The 17,739-nt window shown below is 39.3% G+C and overlaps 2 protein-coding genes across 4 annotated transcripts; one reads left to right on the top strand and one right to left on the bottom strand.

The window, feature by feature from the left end:
- Positions 1–41: 41 nt before the first annotated feature.
- Positions 42–2,211, bottom strand: LOC149048073 (collagen triple helix repeat-containing protein 1-like). 3 transcript variants are annotated; one of them, XM_089200315.1, is made up of 4 exons: positions 2,072–2,211; positions 1,834–1,973; positions 1,025–1,313; positions 42–679 (listed from the first exon to the last, which is right to left on the bottom strand). In XM_089200315.1, exons 2-4 carry the CDS (start codon positions 1,845–1,847, stop codon positions 326–328), a joined length of 657 nt encoding a protein of 218 aa, XP_089056441.1. In that variant the 5' UTR covers positions 1,848–1,973; positions 2,072–2,211; the 3' UTR covers positions 42–325. The 3 variants fall into 3 exon arrangements, with proteins under 3 accessions (XP_089056441.1, XP_089056443.1, XP_089056442.1); XM_089200317.1 differs by having other exon boundaries at positions 1,025–1,277; XM_089200316.1 differs by having other exon boundaries at positions 1,025–1,213.
- Positions 2,212–7,965: 5,754 nt separating this feature from the next.
- On the top strand, positions 7,966–11,846 carry LOC149048072 (tetratricopeptide repeat protein 28-like). Its single transcript, XM_089198924.1, has 2 exons — positions 7,966–8,003; positions 10,301–11,846. The coding sequence occupies exons 1-2, from the start codon at positions 7,966–7,968 to the stop codon at positions 11,844–11,846; spliced, it is 1,584 nt and encodes a 527-aa protein (XP_089055050.1).
- The last annotated feature ends 5,893 nt before the right edge of the window (positions 11,847–17,739 follow it).

Here is a 17,739-nt window from a genome sequence, read left to right as displayed (position 1 = left end):
AACCATAGGCAGTTCTGAAGGACAAAAATACAACAGAAGACTTAAGGCTTTTCCCTTTTAATAGACTGAACTCCACTTTATACATGTTTCACTCTCGAAGTTTATATTTCCGTCAACAACTATGGATTTCCATATTTGAAGGAAACATACATTATATTAAAAAAGGATTTCGGGAAAGAAACTCCGAATCCAAGCTCGAGTGTTGCTCTTCATCTTAACGAAGAAAAAGTAGAATTCGGCTCACAAATCAGTTAACACGCCATAAGAATCGTTGCAGTTTTATTTGAGAGCAATTTGAAAATATTTGAAGAGATAGATTTAGCTTTTAACCGACTGGTGGCTCAACTTCTTCAATGATAACTCTGTTGGCCTGGTTAGAGCCTGTGTAAGCATCCCCATTAGTGTTAAAAGGCACACCACAGTTGCCAACGCTGAATCCAACACGAACTTTACCAGCAGCAATTCCGCCACAATAACCCTCTATGCTGGTGGGTCTGTGAACGTTGATGTTGGCGCTTTGGTACAAGGAGCCATCAATGGGAGCGGGAACTTTGCACTCTGCTCCATTGAAAGTGAAGAACCATCTCTTACAACACGCTGTGCAGCCAGTGATACGAATATTGCCCATGTAAACCACACGAAGGTATGAATCACCCCTGAGCTTGACAAAGTCACACTCCTGGAAACGTTGATCAAGGAAGTTATTCCGCATATAAACTATTTTGATAAAAACGGTCTATGACAGAATCTACTGTAAATTACGTTATTCTCAGTTCGAGAGTCAAGCCCAAATTACTCTTGTCAGGTATAGCTGTGTGGTCAAACTTCAAGAATTTCGAGACAGAAGGAAATCTGTCAAAAATATTCTAAGACGTAATCATCTCAAAGCTGGCACAACCTTCGCGAGGAACCGCACTGTACTGCGTGAGGAATTTATTCCGTATTACAAAACGTAAACTGGTCGCGTCTCATTGTTAAAGGAAATGATATATTTTCATCATAATATAGTAACTGATTTTCTTACATGCACTTTTCCATTGTCTCTGTCATCCTTTGTATTGTCGTGTACCCACGCGCATTGTTTCCACCGTCGAGAATTTCCAGCACCACTCTGACCACAGCCGCAGTAAGCAGATGTCCCTGGTGTTCCTGGATTCCCAGGGATACCAGGCGTTCCTGGTGTTCCCGGTTGGCCAGGTGGACCTTGACAGCACTGGTGGGGAAGAAACAATAGATAAAGCTGCATTGGTGTGGAGAATGATGGGGTTGAGCCGTGTCTTTGATAACGGGAAGGCGATAATAAGCGAGTCATGCTTCTTAGATGAAAATAAATTCTCAATGGAAGACAGCATCAAGAAAATTGATATAATAAAACACGAGCATTAGAGCATTAGATAGACATGTAGTTTACGGTTCAGCAAACTGAAAAACTTCAACTACTTCTTCTCTGCTTTCAGCTTTTGTACAACAATTGAAAATACACAAACCGTGGGTAAACAACTTTCTTCCCATTTTATTATAAGGTTGATTTAACGATACGGGTAAAGTGATAAAGCTCATAACTTATTATTGCCGTTTGCCTTCGTGGTCAAGGTCATTCTTTCCACGAAGACGTAGTAATTCAAGGCTTGCAAGGGACGAGGGAAAATTAACGGAGAGAAGCGCAAAAGTTATTTATGAATTTTTAAATATGCGAGGATTGCGGTATGTTTAGTAGGAGGTAGAATTAACAAGTTCCTCTAATGTACCACGACCCGCAATTTTTATACTGAATCCTTGAAAAAATGGCTAAACAAGTAATCGTAAGAAATGCTGAGATCAGTTCAAACTTACCGATGATTGTCCATCCGCGAAAGCAAGTATAACGAAGCTCCACTGCAGCAGGGCAATGGACACAATACTTAGCAGATGCATAATGGACTACTACACAACACAAGCGTTGGTCACTTGGCTCTCAAACAAAGAAACTGGATCTGTTGGAAGAAATTCAAATAAGTCGTTAGTGTTCAATTTTCTTCTTTCGCTGTTGACACTTTCAAACCAAAGAAGGCCGAAGAACTAGGGAAAATACCTCAACATCAGCCAAATCTGCTTTTTAACTTAAATTAACCTTCTTATATACATTGTGACATCTGTCTGCTACGTGATTGGAGATTAACGTTTAGAAAAAAAGATTAGATACGACATATCCGTAATTTCACCGATATTAACAATTAGCTATGTAAATCCTGCACGATTGCGCACCTCACGCTTTTCACATGAATGAATTAGACTTCCGGTTTGTCTTGAGGATGAGAAAGATCTTGAGGCGGAAAGTACTAAGTCTAATTCGATTTTTAACAATAAACACGTGCAATGAAGATTTCGTATTTACTCTAAAACCAAACCACTTTTCGAAATGTACCCGAATTTTCTTTGTCACGGTTTGCTAAACTTAACAAAATAAGAATTAAGAACTCTAGAAAAAGATAGCTCGCTTAAATGGCCTCGTTGTGACAAAGTAAGCATTCAGACAACAAGCGATGCACTGTGGAAGTAACGTGAGATGTTTTTCATTGGGAATTTGACTGTATTTTTACTTTCTAAGAGCGGTTGTAAATATTCCCATACAAACTCGTGTATTTTCGCCATGACATTTATTACGCAAGATGATCATCTCACAGCTGGAGCTTGGGCCGCCTGTGTACTACTTTGCTTACGTACTCTTTGTTTATGATTTCCTCGTGAATTCCCCGCTGTGATGAACCCATAAGAGCTTTGCACTATTTTGCTTAAAGTTTCTGCCAGGCGCGACTGAATGTTTTACCTACGTGTGTGCTTATGCCAAGCACATTCACAGTCATGGTCTTATGGTTATCATTTCTAAGCAAATCGATCAATCTATTAAATTCATAATTCAAGCGGGCGGTGTTGTCTCGAAGCGTAAGCACAATGAGACAAGCAAGTTTGAACGGCTCTTAAACTTCGATTGCTCTTCGCCCTTAACCAATCAAACTACTAGTTTTTAAGTGAGTCTCCATACCAGGAAGCCACCCAGGAAGTTATTCTAATTGAAATTTGCCTTGTATTGTTAGCTTACATAAGGCCAATTTTTAGAGCCTTAAACTCCTAGAGGTGATACAACGTGTAAATTATCCCTGTAATATCAATACATTATCCAGCAAACAGGTAATAAGAATACTCAAAGTTTTATCAGGTAGAATTCGTTATCTTTGAACTAACACCAAATTTCCGTACCTACTTTGAAAGGAAACATGTAGCAGCTGGCGGGGAGAATTAACAACTAGATCACGGGAATTAAAGGTTTAACTGTACATGATAATTATGCGGCAGAAGCGCGTGATGAGCATGTGACAAAGCTAGATAACGTGCTGTATATAATTATAGCTCTCGTCGATATCAAAACCAGCTATTATCTTTCGAAAACAAACGAAGTTTGAAACAAAACTCGAGGTTGAAAAAAATATACAAAATGGCTACGTTCTTTTGATATCGTAATACTCGCGCTATATAGTAATAATAACGGTAATATGATTGTCGGTGAGATACCAAAATTTTTTCAGTTTCCAAAACGTGGCATTTTTTTTTTTTTTTTTCATCTAAAGCTGAATCAATTCTTTTTAAAGGAAATAGTTCTTGTAATGAGAAATTGTTGTATTACAATTTCCGAAATTGAAGTGGTTTTCCGGCGAGCTGACTTTCGGTGCAGCGGATCTCTGTATTCGATGCTCCTATATTAAAATTGTATTGGATTCAAATTTTCAATCAATACCTTTTGAACAAAAAGGGTTATACATTTCCACTACGTATCTACAAGGTGGTTGGTAGTATCATTTCTAACTGGTTATCTGTAAGAGTTCGGTTTTAGTAGATATACCTTTTTGCGCAATGGCGGACTAAATGGGCACAATGTTTGAGTGTTTACATCGTGAGCCGGAAGATAAAACTGTGAGCTCAGTAAATGCTGATATTAGAGCAGAACCTGTCCTGTAGGGCAAGACCATATCAGCAGCTTCACGAAAATTTCCTTAATTTCCCAATCACTAATATAGTGTAGAAAATTCTCTTTTAATCAGCAATTCGTTCACAAATAAACTTAAAGTTCTCTTTTGCTTTGCGATATCGAAATGTTTTTTTTTTAGTTTCATTTCTCTTTCAGTCTACTTCCTCCGCCAAATGCTCATTTGGCCTGACAGTGAATTCATTCGATGGCCTACAAGATTAAGACCCGTCGATCTTTCACTCACCAGTCGAATTACAGCTCTATTGGTCAACTTTTCCTAAAACAAATTGTGAAGTTTCCAGGCCGACAAATCACCTGCATCTTTAATAAGAAAATTTGGAACCTTTAGAAAACAAACAAGCAAACAAACAAACGAATGAAGAAAACAAACATAACACAACCCGCTGAACTTGACTGGAGCTGTCACGCAACCACAATAGCGTGACGGAGGAAACTTTGAGATTTTCATTCATCCTCTATGATTAGGTATACAACGTTTTCTTTAGGTTACTTTCATTTGAGTCTCCTCTTTTTTATTTTTAACGATGTAGCGCAGTGTAATCGATTCAATTTTATTTCTAGCTATGGCAGAAAGCAACCTCCCAACAAAGGGAAGGGAACCGGAGGTGAAAACTGAGTTTCCAGCTACAGGTAAGAAAAAGCAACAAGGAAAGACTTCTTTATGGTAATTTTAAACTGTTTGTTGATTAAGTTTACCTTAATTCTGGTGTACAATTTTTTGGATCACTTCGACTTGAAGGTTTTAGGAATCCACCAAATACGCCAGTATTAGAACGCTAGTTGTAATTGCACATAGTTGTGATCACTAACAAAGTTGAAATATCTTCTCGGTAATTTCAGCGACAGAGGAAAGTCAAGTTACGTCAGGTGACGCTGAGCTGGATGAAGACGATGACCTTTTAAGAGGTGAGAAAAGATTTTTTGAAAGAAGTCCCAGTGAAGTTTTTTTCACATTTACATCAAAATTTGCGTAGGTTCTATGAATCAGTTTTTGAAACAGCAAAAGATTGTTTTTTTTTTTTTTACTTGTTACCGGTAAAATAAAAAACAACGGAAAAAACAAGTTGTTGCTCGATCAGATCGAGCAAAATGCGTAGACGTCATTAATTATTCATAACCAATAAAGCGACAAATTTGAAGACGACTTAGCTTTGAAGAGCCCTAAATTAAAGAAGAATGGGCCAAAATTGGCCTACTAGGCTTTGTAAAACTTGGTTTTTCTGAGTTTTAGAAGTGCTTACTTGTAAATCAACACACAATGTTTTGGAGATAAACGATGTATCTACAGTTTGCACCTAGAATGGAGGATATTTGCGTAGTAAAAGTATTATCCTTTTGCACTTGAAAATAATTATAAATTTGGTCATTTTGAGTATGAAAGTCATATTCGGCAAGAGAGAGCTGTTGGTATCCGTAGACCCGTCAAAGTCGATTTTGCAAACGGATAACTTTTTGAGGCCGCTAAAAAGAAAGTGTTTACGCTAACACATTTTTGTCCCTTATTGTTCAGTACATGTTTGGCAGAAATTTTTACGCAATTTGAGAATTCTACATAGAAGAGGAGGCATTTTGTCTCGGTCGTATCGCCTGTTTTGGTCTTCTAAATATTTCACGCCTCTTTAGACAGTTATGTCAACACCAGGCCCACGCTGTAAACAACCAGCCAACAAAATGTGGAACCGCTGACTTTCACAACAGGCAAAATGGCACTTCGCAGGAAAGTGATACTTTCCCAATCAAATTTCTCCAGTTAGCCTCTTCGAGTATGTTCTCAATAGACAATTACATGCATGATAAAAACCAAGTGATAAAGAGAAAAAGACAAAAAAAAAACTTTTTTTCCAGCGCACTTTTCTAAACGATGGTAAAACCACGAACTCTTGTCACTCTCAGACTCTCAGTACAATTTTCTTTTTTTTCGTTATCAGAACATTCACAAGTTTTAACTTTTTTCAGTCCTGGCTTTGCTTTGCTTTATGCAGTAACTTATGGGGTTTTATATTCTAACATGGAATTTTGGAAAACGTAACCCAGTTGTAAAAGGGTCATTGGAAAGTCTCGACCTAAATGTAAACCGATCAGACTTGAGTGGTAATAGCCAAGCTACAGCCAAAACTCCAAATAGCTTGCATATTTTAAAGAAAACAAAATGCACAGATAAACTCTCCTGAAGGGCGATTGTAAACAAAGTTGAGTTAAGATAGGATCTTTCGGTGAAACTTGTGATATTTTGGAAAACGTAAGCCAGGTGTGATAGGAGTTTGGAAAGCCTCTCGACCTAAATGTAAATTGACAAACTCGTGGTAATAGCCAAGCTACAGCCCAGACTCCCAGCAGCTTGCACACAAACAAAATGTACAGATATTAAACTTTTCTGGTTGTTTTTTCTCATAGCTCTAAGCTCCTTTAACCTAAAAGTTCGTTTCGTGGATATATAAAGTTGGCATCATCCGTCAACGGTCGTATCATTCATAACTAAATCATTAACACTAAAACGTTGTGTTTTCAGAAGTAGCGAGAGTATGTCTGGAGAAAGGTAACAAAGAGTACAGACAAGGAGAAGCTAATGACGCGATAAACTCCTACAAGGAAGGACTTCAAGTGAACTGCAAAGATAAACGGCTGAACGCCAAGCTTTACAGCAACAGGGCAACAGCTCATTTCCGTTTGGGTAACAATTTCATATGTAAACATATAAATCTGTCGTGCAGCGTTACAAGATAACGGAATACACAATCTGCATCAAGAAAAGAAAAAATTGAGCAAATGCAGAAAAGTAGCGCAAAAGCATAAATCGCCCTGTAGTAGATGAAAGTTAAGCAAAGGAATGATCCTCGTTACATTTTAAGCCATTGTAATTTTTTAAGGCTTCTTCTTTGCAATTCCATATGATGACCACTTTTTTTAGCCTTATTTCCTAAATCGCATAGCAAACTACGTGGAATGTCTCGATGATGCAACAGTTGCCGTTCAATTGGAACCCACTTTAGTCAAAGCTATTAAAAAAGGTGGGTTTTTCAGACATAAGCCATCAACACTCTATTCTCTGATTTCGTCAAAAGAGGATTGTGTGGTTTGTGGCAAGTAACTGCACCCCAAGTTTAGCTTAAACCGCCTGTTTAGTTCACGTTGTAAAGCGCCGGAGGTCGAGGGTTCAAGCCCTAGACTGGACCTTCTCCCTGAGTCTTAGGGTTTTAGGGTTAGGGTTAGATATGAACGGAAAGCCGTAAGCCTCGTTTCTTGCATCTTCTCTGTAACTCAAGGAGGCACCTGAAAAATTCCCTTTCAAAAGTTGTATACTGCTCAAAGCAGTCTGCCCGAAAACTTCCCCGAAAAGTGCTGAAAAGCGCATAATAGCACATTAAAATGAAGAATTCGCGGGATAAATTTATCGTTATCATCATCAATTGAAGCTTAATTGGTAGCCGCTTTCCATTAGCTCCTTATTGTTTATTTTCAGTTCTTCCACAAGTTTAAATTTCCTTCATTATCATAATTTTTGTTCCCAGCTAAATGGGAAATTAAGTCCATTTTATCAATATGTTTATACTTTAACAGTGATGAGTTACTTCGTACCACCAATTATTCTCTCCTTTTCAGGAGCCAGATCTTGTGTCGAACTTTGCTTGTATAAAGAAGCAAGGAGCTGGTTGCATATGGGATTGGCCGTATCCTTTAAAGAATGTTTCAGACGTAAAACGAGATGCAATGCGAATAATATTTCAAAGGAAATCAATACGTTCCGGAGAGATTCTTCAACACATAATGCGAGCAACGTTCAATTCTCTTATACTGCACTGAGCAGTTTAAAGAAGCTAAAATATTCATAAAGAGTTCTTTCGACTATTCCACGAAACTTTACTCAAAAGAAGAGGCCATATTAATTAATTCCCAGAGTTTGAGGTGAATACCCCTCATTTTTTCTTTAGACGAGCATCACCATGACGACCGAACCTAAACCAATAAATGCGCTTCAGAGGTAGTTAAAACTCTCCAATAACTTGAAATCAAATCTCTTAAAAAAAACCACGTTCGAATTCTCATTCCAGTTTTAAGGTTCCATCTAATACTCTCACTGTTTTTTAAAATACTGCTCGTGACTTATCGACCCTTTACACCTTTTAAGATTGAAAATGACAACAAACGTCTGCTTCAATTATTAAGGAAAACTAATGCTGAACTAATAGTCATAGCAAACAGTTCTTCCAATCTCGGCAACGCTTATCAAGGACAAGGAAAGTTTAAAACAGCTATCAAGTACCATCACGGTCAACTACCAATTGCTAAAGAAGTGGGAGACGAGACCGGAGAGGGAAGAAGTTATTGCAATCTCGGCAACGCTTATCAAAGTCTAGGACAGTTCAAAACAGCCATCCAGTACCATCAACGTCATCTAGAAATTGCTAAAGAAGTGGGAGACAAGACCGGAGAGGGAAGAAGTTATTGCAATCTCGGCAACGCATATCAAAATCTAGGACAGTTCAAAACAGCTATCCAGTACCATCAACGTTATCTAGAAATTGCTAAAGAAGTGGGAGACAAGGCCGGAGAGGGAGGAAGTTATTGCGGTCTCGGCAACGCTTATCAAGGTCTAGGACAGTTCAAAACAGCCATCCAGTACCATCAACGTCATCTCGAAATTGCTAAAGAAGTGGGAGACAAGACCGGAGAGGGAAGAAGTTATGGCAATCTCGGCAACGCTTATCAAGATCTAGGACAGTTCAAAACAGCCATCCAGTACCATCAACGTCGTCTAGAAATTGCTAAAGAAGTGGGAGACAAGACCGGAGAGGGAAGAAGTTATGGCAGTCTCGGCAACGCTTATCAAGGTCTAGGACAGTTCAAAACAGCCATCCAGAACCATCAACGTCATCTCGAAATTGCTAAAGAAGTGGGAGACAAGGCCGGAGAGGGAAGAAGTTATGGCAATCTCGGCAACGTTTATCAAGGTCTAGGACAGTTCAAAACAGCCATCCAGTACCATCAACGTCATCTGGATATTGCTAAAGAAGTGGGAGACAAGGCCGGAGAGGGAAGAAGTTATGGCAATCTCGGCAACGCTTATCAAGGTCTTGGACAGTTCAAAACAGCCATCCAGTACCATCAACGTTATCTAGAAATTGCTAAAGGAGTGGGAGACAAGGCCGGAGAGTGAAGAAGTTATTGCGGTCTCGGCAACGCTTATCAAGGTCTAGGACAGTTCAAAACAGCCATCCAGTACCATCAACGTCATCTAGAAATTGCAAAAGAAGTGGGAGACAAGGCCGGAGAGGGAGGAAGTTATTGCGGTCTCGGCAACGCTTATCTAGGTCTAGGACAGTTCAAAACAGCCATCCAGTACCATCAACGTTATCTAGAAATTGCTAAAGAAGTGGGAGACAAGGCCGGAGAGGGAGGAAGTTATTGCAATCTCGGCAACGCTTATCAAAGTCTAGGACAGTTCAAAACAGCTATCCAGTACCATCAACGTCATCTCAAAATTGCAAAAGAAGTGGGAGACAAGGCCGGAGAGGGAAGAAGTTATGGCAATCTCGGCAACGCTTATTAAGGTCTAGGACAGTTCAAAACAGCCATCCAGTACCATCAACGTCATCTCGAAATTGCTTAAGAAGTGGGAGACAAGGCCGGAGAGGGAAGAAGTTATGGCAATCTCGGCAACGCTTATCAAGGTCTAGGACAGTTCAAAACAGCCATCCAGTACCATCAACGTCATCTAGAAATTGCTAAAGAAGTGGGAGACAAGGCCGGAGAGGGAAGAAGTTATGGCAATCTCGGCAACGCTTATCAAGGTCTAGGACAGTTCAAAACAGCCATCCAGTACCATCAACGTCGTCTAGAAATCGCTAAAGAAGTGGGAGACAAGGCCGGAGAGGGAGGAAGTTATTGCGGTCTCGGCAACGCTTATGAAGATCTAGGACAGTTCAAAACAGCCATCCAGTACCATCAACGTTATCTAGAAATTGCTAAAGAAGTGGGAGACAAGGCCGGAGAGGGAAGAAGTTATTGCGGTCTTGGCAACGCTTATCAAGGTCTAGGACAGTTCAAAACAGCTATCCAGTACCATCAACGTCATCTAGAAATCGCTAAAGAAGTGGGAGACAAGGCCGGAGAGGGAATAAGTTATGGCGGTCTCGGCATCGCTTATCAAGGTCTAAGACAGTTCAAAACAGCCATCCAGTACCATCAACGTCGTCTAGAAATTGCTAAAGAAGTTGGAGACAAGGCCGGAGAAGGAAGAAGTTATTGCCTTCTTGGCAGGATTCATCACGGTTAAAGAGAGTTGGAAACAGCTATTGAGTGTTTTCAACGTCACCTAGAAATATCCAAAGAAGTGGGAGATAAGACTGGAGAGGCGTGCTCACTCTGTTCCCTTGGAATCAGTTTTGAGTGCCAGAGAAATCTTATGATGGCCTTTGACTGTTATTACTCGAGTGTAGAATTGTATGATGATATCAGGGCCAGTCTTCAACTCAACGATCATTGGAAGATTTGTTATCGAAATCAGTACCAAGTAGCATACAAAGGTTTGTGGCGTATAAATCTCAATCGAGGTCAAGTTTTCAAGGCTCTTCTTGCCACAGAGAAAGGACGTGCCCAAGCTCTGAGAGATCTCATGGTCACAAAATATCAGCCTGGCGATTCTTTAACGCCCAGCGCATCCCGCACTTCTCTGAGATGGGGTCTATTGAGCACAGTTTTCATGGCTATTAATGGACCATGCGTTTACTTCTGGGTTTGCCTCAGTGAAAGTGATATCCAGATGAGAGAAGTACACGTGAACAAATACAAGTATGGGGATGAATTGGAATTTTTCATCCAGCTACTGAACAAAACTGCTCTTAGGGAGATCAGTAAAAGAGATACTGTTACCATCGAAAATCCTCCGTTTGACTCGCCGACAGAAGAGGAAGTGGTCAATGATGTGATCCGAGTTGATGTGAGGCACTCCCAATCAAGTGCTTTAAAGAAGCTGTATGACATCATCGTTACTCCTATTGCTGACCTGATCGAAGGCAACGACGAGATAACATTCGTTCCTGAGGGGCCATTTTGCCTTGTACCTTATGCAGCGTTGCAGGACTCCAACTCATCGTATCTAAGTGATTCTTTCAGAATTCGTGTGCTTCCCTCTTTGACGACCTTGCAACTAATTCATGATTGTCCAGCTGACTTTCACATGAAGACTGGTGTATTGCTTGTCGGCGACCCATGTTTCAAACATATCATCTATGAGAGAAGACTTTTGGTGCAACTTCCAGTAGCAAGGAAAGAAGTGGAGATGATCGGACGTATCCTCAATGTTTCCCCTCTCACTGGAGAAATGGCAACAAAAGATAAAGTGTTAAAACGAATATCATCTGTGGCCTTAATTCACATAGCAGCGCACGGTAAAATGGAAACTGGAGAAGTTATCCTGGCACCAAATACTACAAGAGATAACCCTCAGCCGCAAGAGAAAGACTATCTACTGACGATGAAAGATGTCATAGAAGCTGGGTTGCGAGCACGTCTGGTTGTACTTAGCTGCTGTCACACTGCTTGTGGGGAGGTCATGGCCGAGGGTGTAGTCGGCATGGCGCGTGCACTTTTGGGTGCCGGTGCCAGATCTGTTGTGGTAACCTTGTGGGCAATTGGCGACGAGGGAACCGTGGAGTTCATGAGTTTCTTCTACGATGCACTTGCCAAAGGCAAGAAGGCAAGTGAAGCTCTCAATCAGGCCATGAAGTGTATGAGAGAAATTGAAAAGTTCAAGGAGGTGATTTACTGGGCACCATTTGTACTCATTGGTGACGACGTCAACCTTGACCTCAAGGAGATTTAGAGGCTGCAGCAAATAATAATTCTGTTGATACATTCTATTTAATACAAAGTTACATTAAATTATAATCTTTGCTCATATGTGGGCAGTAATACTTACGTGTTATTTTCCTTTCAGTTGGTTACGAATTTATTTTTCTCTCCGCAAACTGAGATGCAGTACAATCAAGTAGACACATTTACGATGATAACATTCTTTTTTGGAAACATGATAGGAGTAAAATAGCAAATTTCTTTTAAAAAAATCCTGTTGTGCAATGTATCGTTTCATGTCCTAAGAAATATTTCATGGCAACTCAACTATCCTCCCTAAACTTAGATTCTTTAATTTTTCAGTGAAGGCAGTGAGCATTGGAATCCCAGGGAGTTTTCGGATACCTACAAATGCTGATATTTGGACCAGAAACCAGTAAGCTACCAATGAAACCTTTGTCGAGAGTCTTCTTTTCAAAGCAGGAAGAACCAAAAGACGGCCAAAGTCAAGTTTAACAAGAGAACAGATTTCCATTGATTCAAAAGTTGCCTTTTTGCTTGTCTGAACTGCTTTTACGAGCTTAATCTTTGATATCCTTCTCAAACTACTGTTTGTTTTGTTTTTTTTTTATTTGATGTCTTAAAATTATCATGACTAGCTATGTGAGAAGTTATTTTTAATCTAAGTATTTTCTACTGAGAGGATTTAGGCGTTACATTTACGTCGAAGTTGAAACGCCTTGAAAACGTTCTCCAGAGTTTTTTACAAAGTTTTTCTCAACCGGTTTAGTTTCATGAGTGATATAAAGCTATTATAGTCATGTGCGTGTGTAGAGAATTTCCATCGGAATTGGAGAATAATCGGTAGTTCGTTTGCTTGATTACCTTGGTCTATGTCAGTTGGAAATTGTGATGAACTTTTCGAGGATTTATACTCAGTCATTGGTACTTAAAGTTAGCTTCTGCCGATAAGAATTCGGTTTATCTGGACTTAAAATAACAGATTTTGGCCGTAATGGCAAGGATTTAGTGTTGGTGTTGATTAATTTTCTGAGATTTCCCCTTGAATTTTGAATGCGATAAACTGTGTTATTTCTTACAAGCAGAACGATGCATTTGAAGTATATTGTTTAAACTAATCGTCTAAAGGCAAACGAGAAGTTTTATTTTATAATTTTAGTTATGGCTAACAATTAATTGATGGAAGCTCAGAACAAGCTGGAAAGTTGGAGCCAAACGATTTTATTTTGTTCCACCGATTAGATTGTTTACTTACTATCTAAGTACAATAAACTAACATTTAAATGTCAAACAATGAAACAAGCCGCTTGGTATTTTGTTAGAATGGAAGAGGAAATCAATTAACAAAGGGAAGAAAATTTCTGCATCAACCTGCAGAAGCCATTTCTTGTCGTTTGAAGCAGTATTCGTTTAATGAATTTTGCCCATTTCTTTGAATTGGTTTACTGAATGAGATATAAACTTCGATGTTTTCAGATTTTATATCTGTCAGTTTCATTTGCAGCCGTTCCTTAGGATGTCACGCGACGCGTTTTTTTAGCATGTAAAGCGAAATGATTTTTAGTCATATATATTGTTGAAGAGGCAAGAAAAAATAAATTACCTTTCACTTTGGGAGATGGTGCTTTATTCTGTTAAAAGAAAGCGTCCTCATAATGGGAGGTACCCTTGGTCGGTGTGGTTCCCCGTGTGTAGGAAATATTTTTGATTTTTTTTTCCACGATTGCAAACTGAACTAAAACAGCCTGTTAAAAAACCGAAACTTTCTTAAAACTGAGGCTGACCGATAAGAACTTTTTACGGCTAACGGTTAAAATTTTGGCCATTTTTCTGCTGCGGCTAACCCAGAATAACACTACATAACGCATTGTAGGAGGGAAAGATTTTTAAAGTTATTTTTTTTCTGCAACTAAGGGTTCAAATTTGTCAATTTTTATTAAACAGACTGTCTATTAAGACAGTAAAAATGCATAAATCAATAAAATAACAAGAATTTTACTTCCCGGTGGGAATCATAAAATAATGCTTGAATAAATGAGAATAGACAATAGGCGGCCCTTTATATTAGCTAGACTTAATGTAATTGTTATTAGTTGATAGAGATCGTATTCGAGGTATTTCTTTTTATTTCTTTTTTTTTATCCGTAGGTATTACATGAAGAGGCCGCTCACCACTAGCTTATTAACCCTTTACCTTCCAGAACTGATTAACATGAAGCTGATCTAATTCAAAATTCGCCTAACTTATTTGCCGGAAAAGCTGAAGGTGAGAATTAACAATCGGATCTCAGGAGTTAAAGGTTTATTTGCTTTCAGACCCTTCAATTTCTGTTAATTCCCTCAGAAAATGCACTCAGACCTCTAACAAAATCATCCTCATCTATACGTTTAAAAACAGTAAAAACTGCCTTATCTTGACGAAGAATATAAGACAGTCTTGCTCACTAAGCCATCAACGGCACCACGTTTAATTGATACCTTTATTTTATTGTATTCAATGCATTACAACCCTTGTCTCTCGATGGCTGGCCGGATAATATTTGATCTAAAAAACATGGAACTTAGGTTAAACTTCCTGTGTAGAGTACTTCAATCTTTTCTTACGGCTTTCGTAGCGTTATTTTCTATATGCGTGTACAACAGTCTCAAATAATAAATCTTTATTGTACTCACTCTTGCTCGAAAAAAGAAAAAAAGATTAGTCTCTTAGACATGCTTACAATTAACACGTTCAAATGGAACAACGATACTTTCGCTTTAAGGTCGAAAGAACGAAACTTCGCGTGTTTTGATAACGCGTTCTTGCCACCCAGTGGTTGTATAACATGCCCGAACGGGACATTCAGTTTTCCTGACTGGAGTGAATGTAAGTTATTTTTGAATTGTTCGGAAATAATTCATCAAGTCTATCCCAAACGGACGAATCTTTGGTGGAGTAACAATCAGCTGCCTAGTAGAATGGAAAGGCCATCAAATTGTCCACATCAAATGTAAAGTGAAGACGCGTTGTTCACGCGGAGTAATTCGATTGGAAATACCTTAAGGGCTCTTTGTTACCCGAATGATTGGGAAGTGCTACAAGAAGTTACAGGTAAGATCGACGTAGTCAGACATCACATGCAGCGGCCTACACGAGGATCGCTTGGTTAATAGTTCTGCGCTCTAACTAAAAGGTGGCCATTCCAAACCAAAGCGTATTTGTTTCAACCAGAAGATCAGGGAACGCCGGACGATAGTGAGATTTTCTGAAGAATTTTTACCTACCCATCATCCCTACATCCTGAATTCATCGAATTGAAGAAAATTTGCAGATCGAGCGATAAGAAGAGTCACACGAGGGGGAAGATGTGATAACGATCGTCATTTGACTCTCTTTGACATCTCGTTTCAAACTCGTTTCTTTTGCAGGTTTATTTTTACATATTCTCATGACTTTCACCCTGTACAATTAAGGAAGTGGGCCTAACTACTCCCTGGTTACAATGTAATATTAACTTCCCTTATAATAAATCAAGAACTATGCGCTTGGGTAAAAAAAAACCTAGGTGATGAAAGCAACTGGGAGCTCAAGCCTCTCATTAATGATCCTGCTGACTGAATTCCATCCGGTGTAAGCGTTGAAATGGCATAGCTATAACACTAACCGACGTTCAACCTAACACGCACCAGGTCTTTACCCATTTTAGTGCATTAGCCTTCTAAACTGGCCGAGCGATGGATGTAGAGATCGACACTCTAGTACACAACGGCATCAATGAGAGCAGGTATGCCGCATACGATGTCACTGAGGGTGAAAAACCATCCTATGAAACAGTTTATAACCGCTGTGCGGATGGTGCCCATGAAAACTGAATAAAGGAATGTGTTTGGGGAAGGTTTGAACGAACATTTCTTTGAAAAAGATTTTAAAAAACGATAAAATTCATTTACCTAGCAGATACGATAACATTTCTTCTCTTCCTCTTCAAATTTTGACAATAGCGACCCTCTATCCCCTCCCTATTTTTCTGCTGTTTGAGTGAGCACCAACGATTTGTCTTCTTGGAATACATACCACAACTCGTCCAACATCAATGTCTAAACTGATGTGCTTACAAAAACACTATTTCCATCTCTTTTAGGTCCCAGGTTCTAGCGGCCTTGATGCTCCCACTTCCCCTTGAGCCCTGGTGCGCCATCCCGTCCCGGTAGTCCATCCCGTCCTAGTGCTCAGTCTCTTTTCGGTAATCCATCTCGACCTGCTGAGCGTGGTGGTCTTTACAGCATTTCTCCCATGAATCTTGCCATAAAGCCATTTTTGAAAGTCAGCCTTGCTTTACAAGTGCTCAATATAGTGAGTTATTGTCAGGAGAACTAATATGCTCCTGGTTAATGTATGTTAATATACGTTAGGAAGGTGTCAAGGAGGAGTGACAATTGCGTCATGTAAGGAGTAAATATGAGCTATTGTGCTAATCTATTCTCAAAGATACTTTTTGCATCGTATGTTGTAATCGTATAAAAGGCTGATGGACCAAACATAAGTTTATTCGCAGATTTATTGTAATATTTTGTGGTGACTTCCACCCTGTTCAGTCGAGTCAGCGTTTGCACCTAACTAATCCACGGTTACAATATAACATAAGTTGCGCGTGTAATGAATCGAGAACTATATGCTTGGGTGGAAAGAGCACTGCCTATTAAAGCAACATGGGGCTCAATCTTCTAAATGATGATTCTACTGACTGAATTCCAGCCGGTGTGGACATTGAAAATACCAAAACTATGGCACTAACTGACGTGCAAACCAACGTGCACTAAGCCTTTGGCGATTCCTGCGCAGTAGACTTCTTACTCAACTCATTTTCCCCTGTAGTAGGTTCTGTAACAAACAGTCTCATTTCTAGTTTAATTAGTAGACAGACAATTGTAAACACTTATTTACGGGGTAGAAGGCCTCAAAGAGGGATTTTTAACAATGTTTTTGGATAAAAGAATGCGTGGGGCGGCTCGAACTGTTAGATAAAATTTGTTTGTGTGTACCACGCAGGTATGGTGCTTTTAGCGCGCGCTGATTGGCTATTTCAGAGATGCCTAATCAAGAGTTTGTTTTCCTATAATTTTTCTTACACCGACAGAAATAGACTAATGTTTTTGTTCTTGTGAGGTATATTCAAAAAATAACTCCTCACTCTAGTTTCAGTGAAAGTGGTCTATATTTACCAAGCCGTAAGGTATCCACCTCTAACCACTTTGTAATATTTGACTATATTTGCCGAACCTTCTTGACCAAGGTTTTGAAAGTAGGAATTATGAGGTACTCAGAAAATAAGAAATTCGATGAGAGAGTAAACCTAAAGCAAGGAACCTAATTATTTTAAGAGTATCAGGGACAACTTGAAACTATGGCAAAATCTGATATGGCATCATTTGCTTCCTAATTTTGTTTAATTTAGCTTGCAGTCGTAATTATACACAGTGAGGCAGTCTCTCTCACTCCATCCAATAATGTATCTTATTCTGACGAGGAAATTTATCAGAGGACTTTCACTTTGAAGGTTTTACTTGCAAACATCAGCAATGTGTTATGGCAACTGAGTAAACTTGAGTGGATATGTGATAGCGAAGTCACATAGAATACTCTCAGCTCGTTTTATGTTCAATATTCTGTCTGATAAATAATTTGGCCACGGCTTTATTGAGAGAAATGTTATTCTATGAACGGAAGGGATACATTTCCTCCCGAATCGATTACGTCACATTTATTACATCAATTTACGCCTACATGAGGACACCACATACGTATAACACCGCGGATTGTCATGCAATGTAGGAAAATTAGTAATAATGTCTACATCTTCCCAAAGAGAAAATTTTTCCCAATGTACAGCTATGTTTTAATCAAATAATAAAAAGAACACATG

This window comes from Pocillopora damicornis, chromosome 3 (genome assembly GCF_964200805.1).
Source record: "Pocillopora damicornis chromosome 3, jaPocDami1.2, whole genome shotgun sequence".
In the NCBI taxonomy this organism is placed as follows: Eukaryota; Metazoa; Cnidaria; class Anthozoa; order Scleractinia; family Pocilloporidae; genus Pocillopora; species Pocillopora damicornis.
Note: the sequence above shows the minus strand (reverse complement) of the source record. Positions and strands in the feature narration are given on the sequence as shown.

Bases quoted from the DNA above. Each gene is read 5' to 3' on its own strand.
- LOC149048073 (XM_089200315.1), bottom strand. The intron at 680-1,024 runs GTAAGAAAATCA...CAACGTTTCCAG, and splicing joins GAGACAATGGAAAAGTGCAT to GAGTGTGACTTTGTCAAGCT.
- LOC149048072 (XM_089198924.1), top strand. From the start codon at position 7,966: ATGACGACCGAACCTAAACCAATAAATGCGCTTCAGAG. The intron at 8,004-10,300 runs GTAGTTAAAACT...TCACGGTTAAAG, and splicing joins CCAATAAATGCGCTTCAGAG to AGAGTTGGAAACAGCTATTG.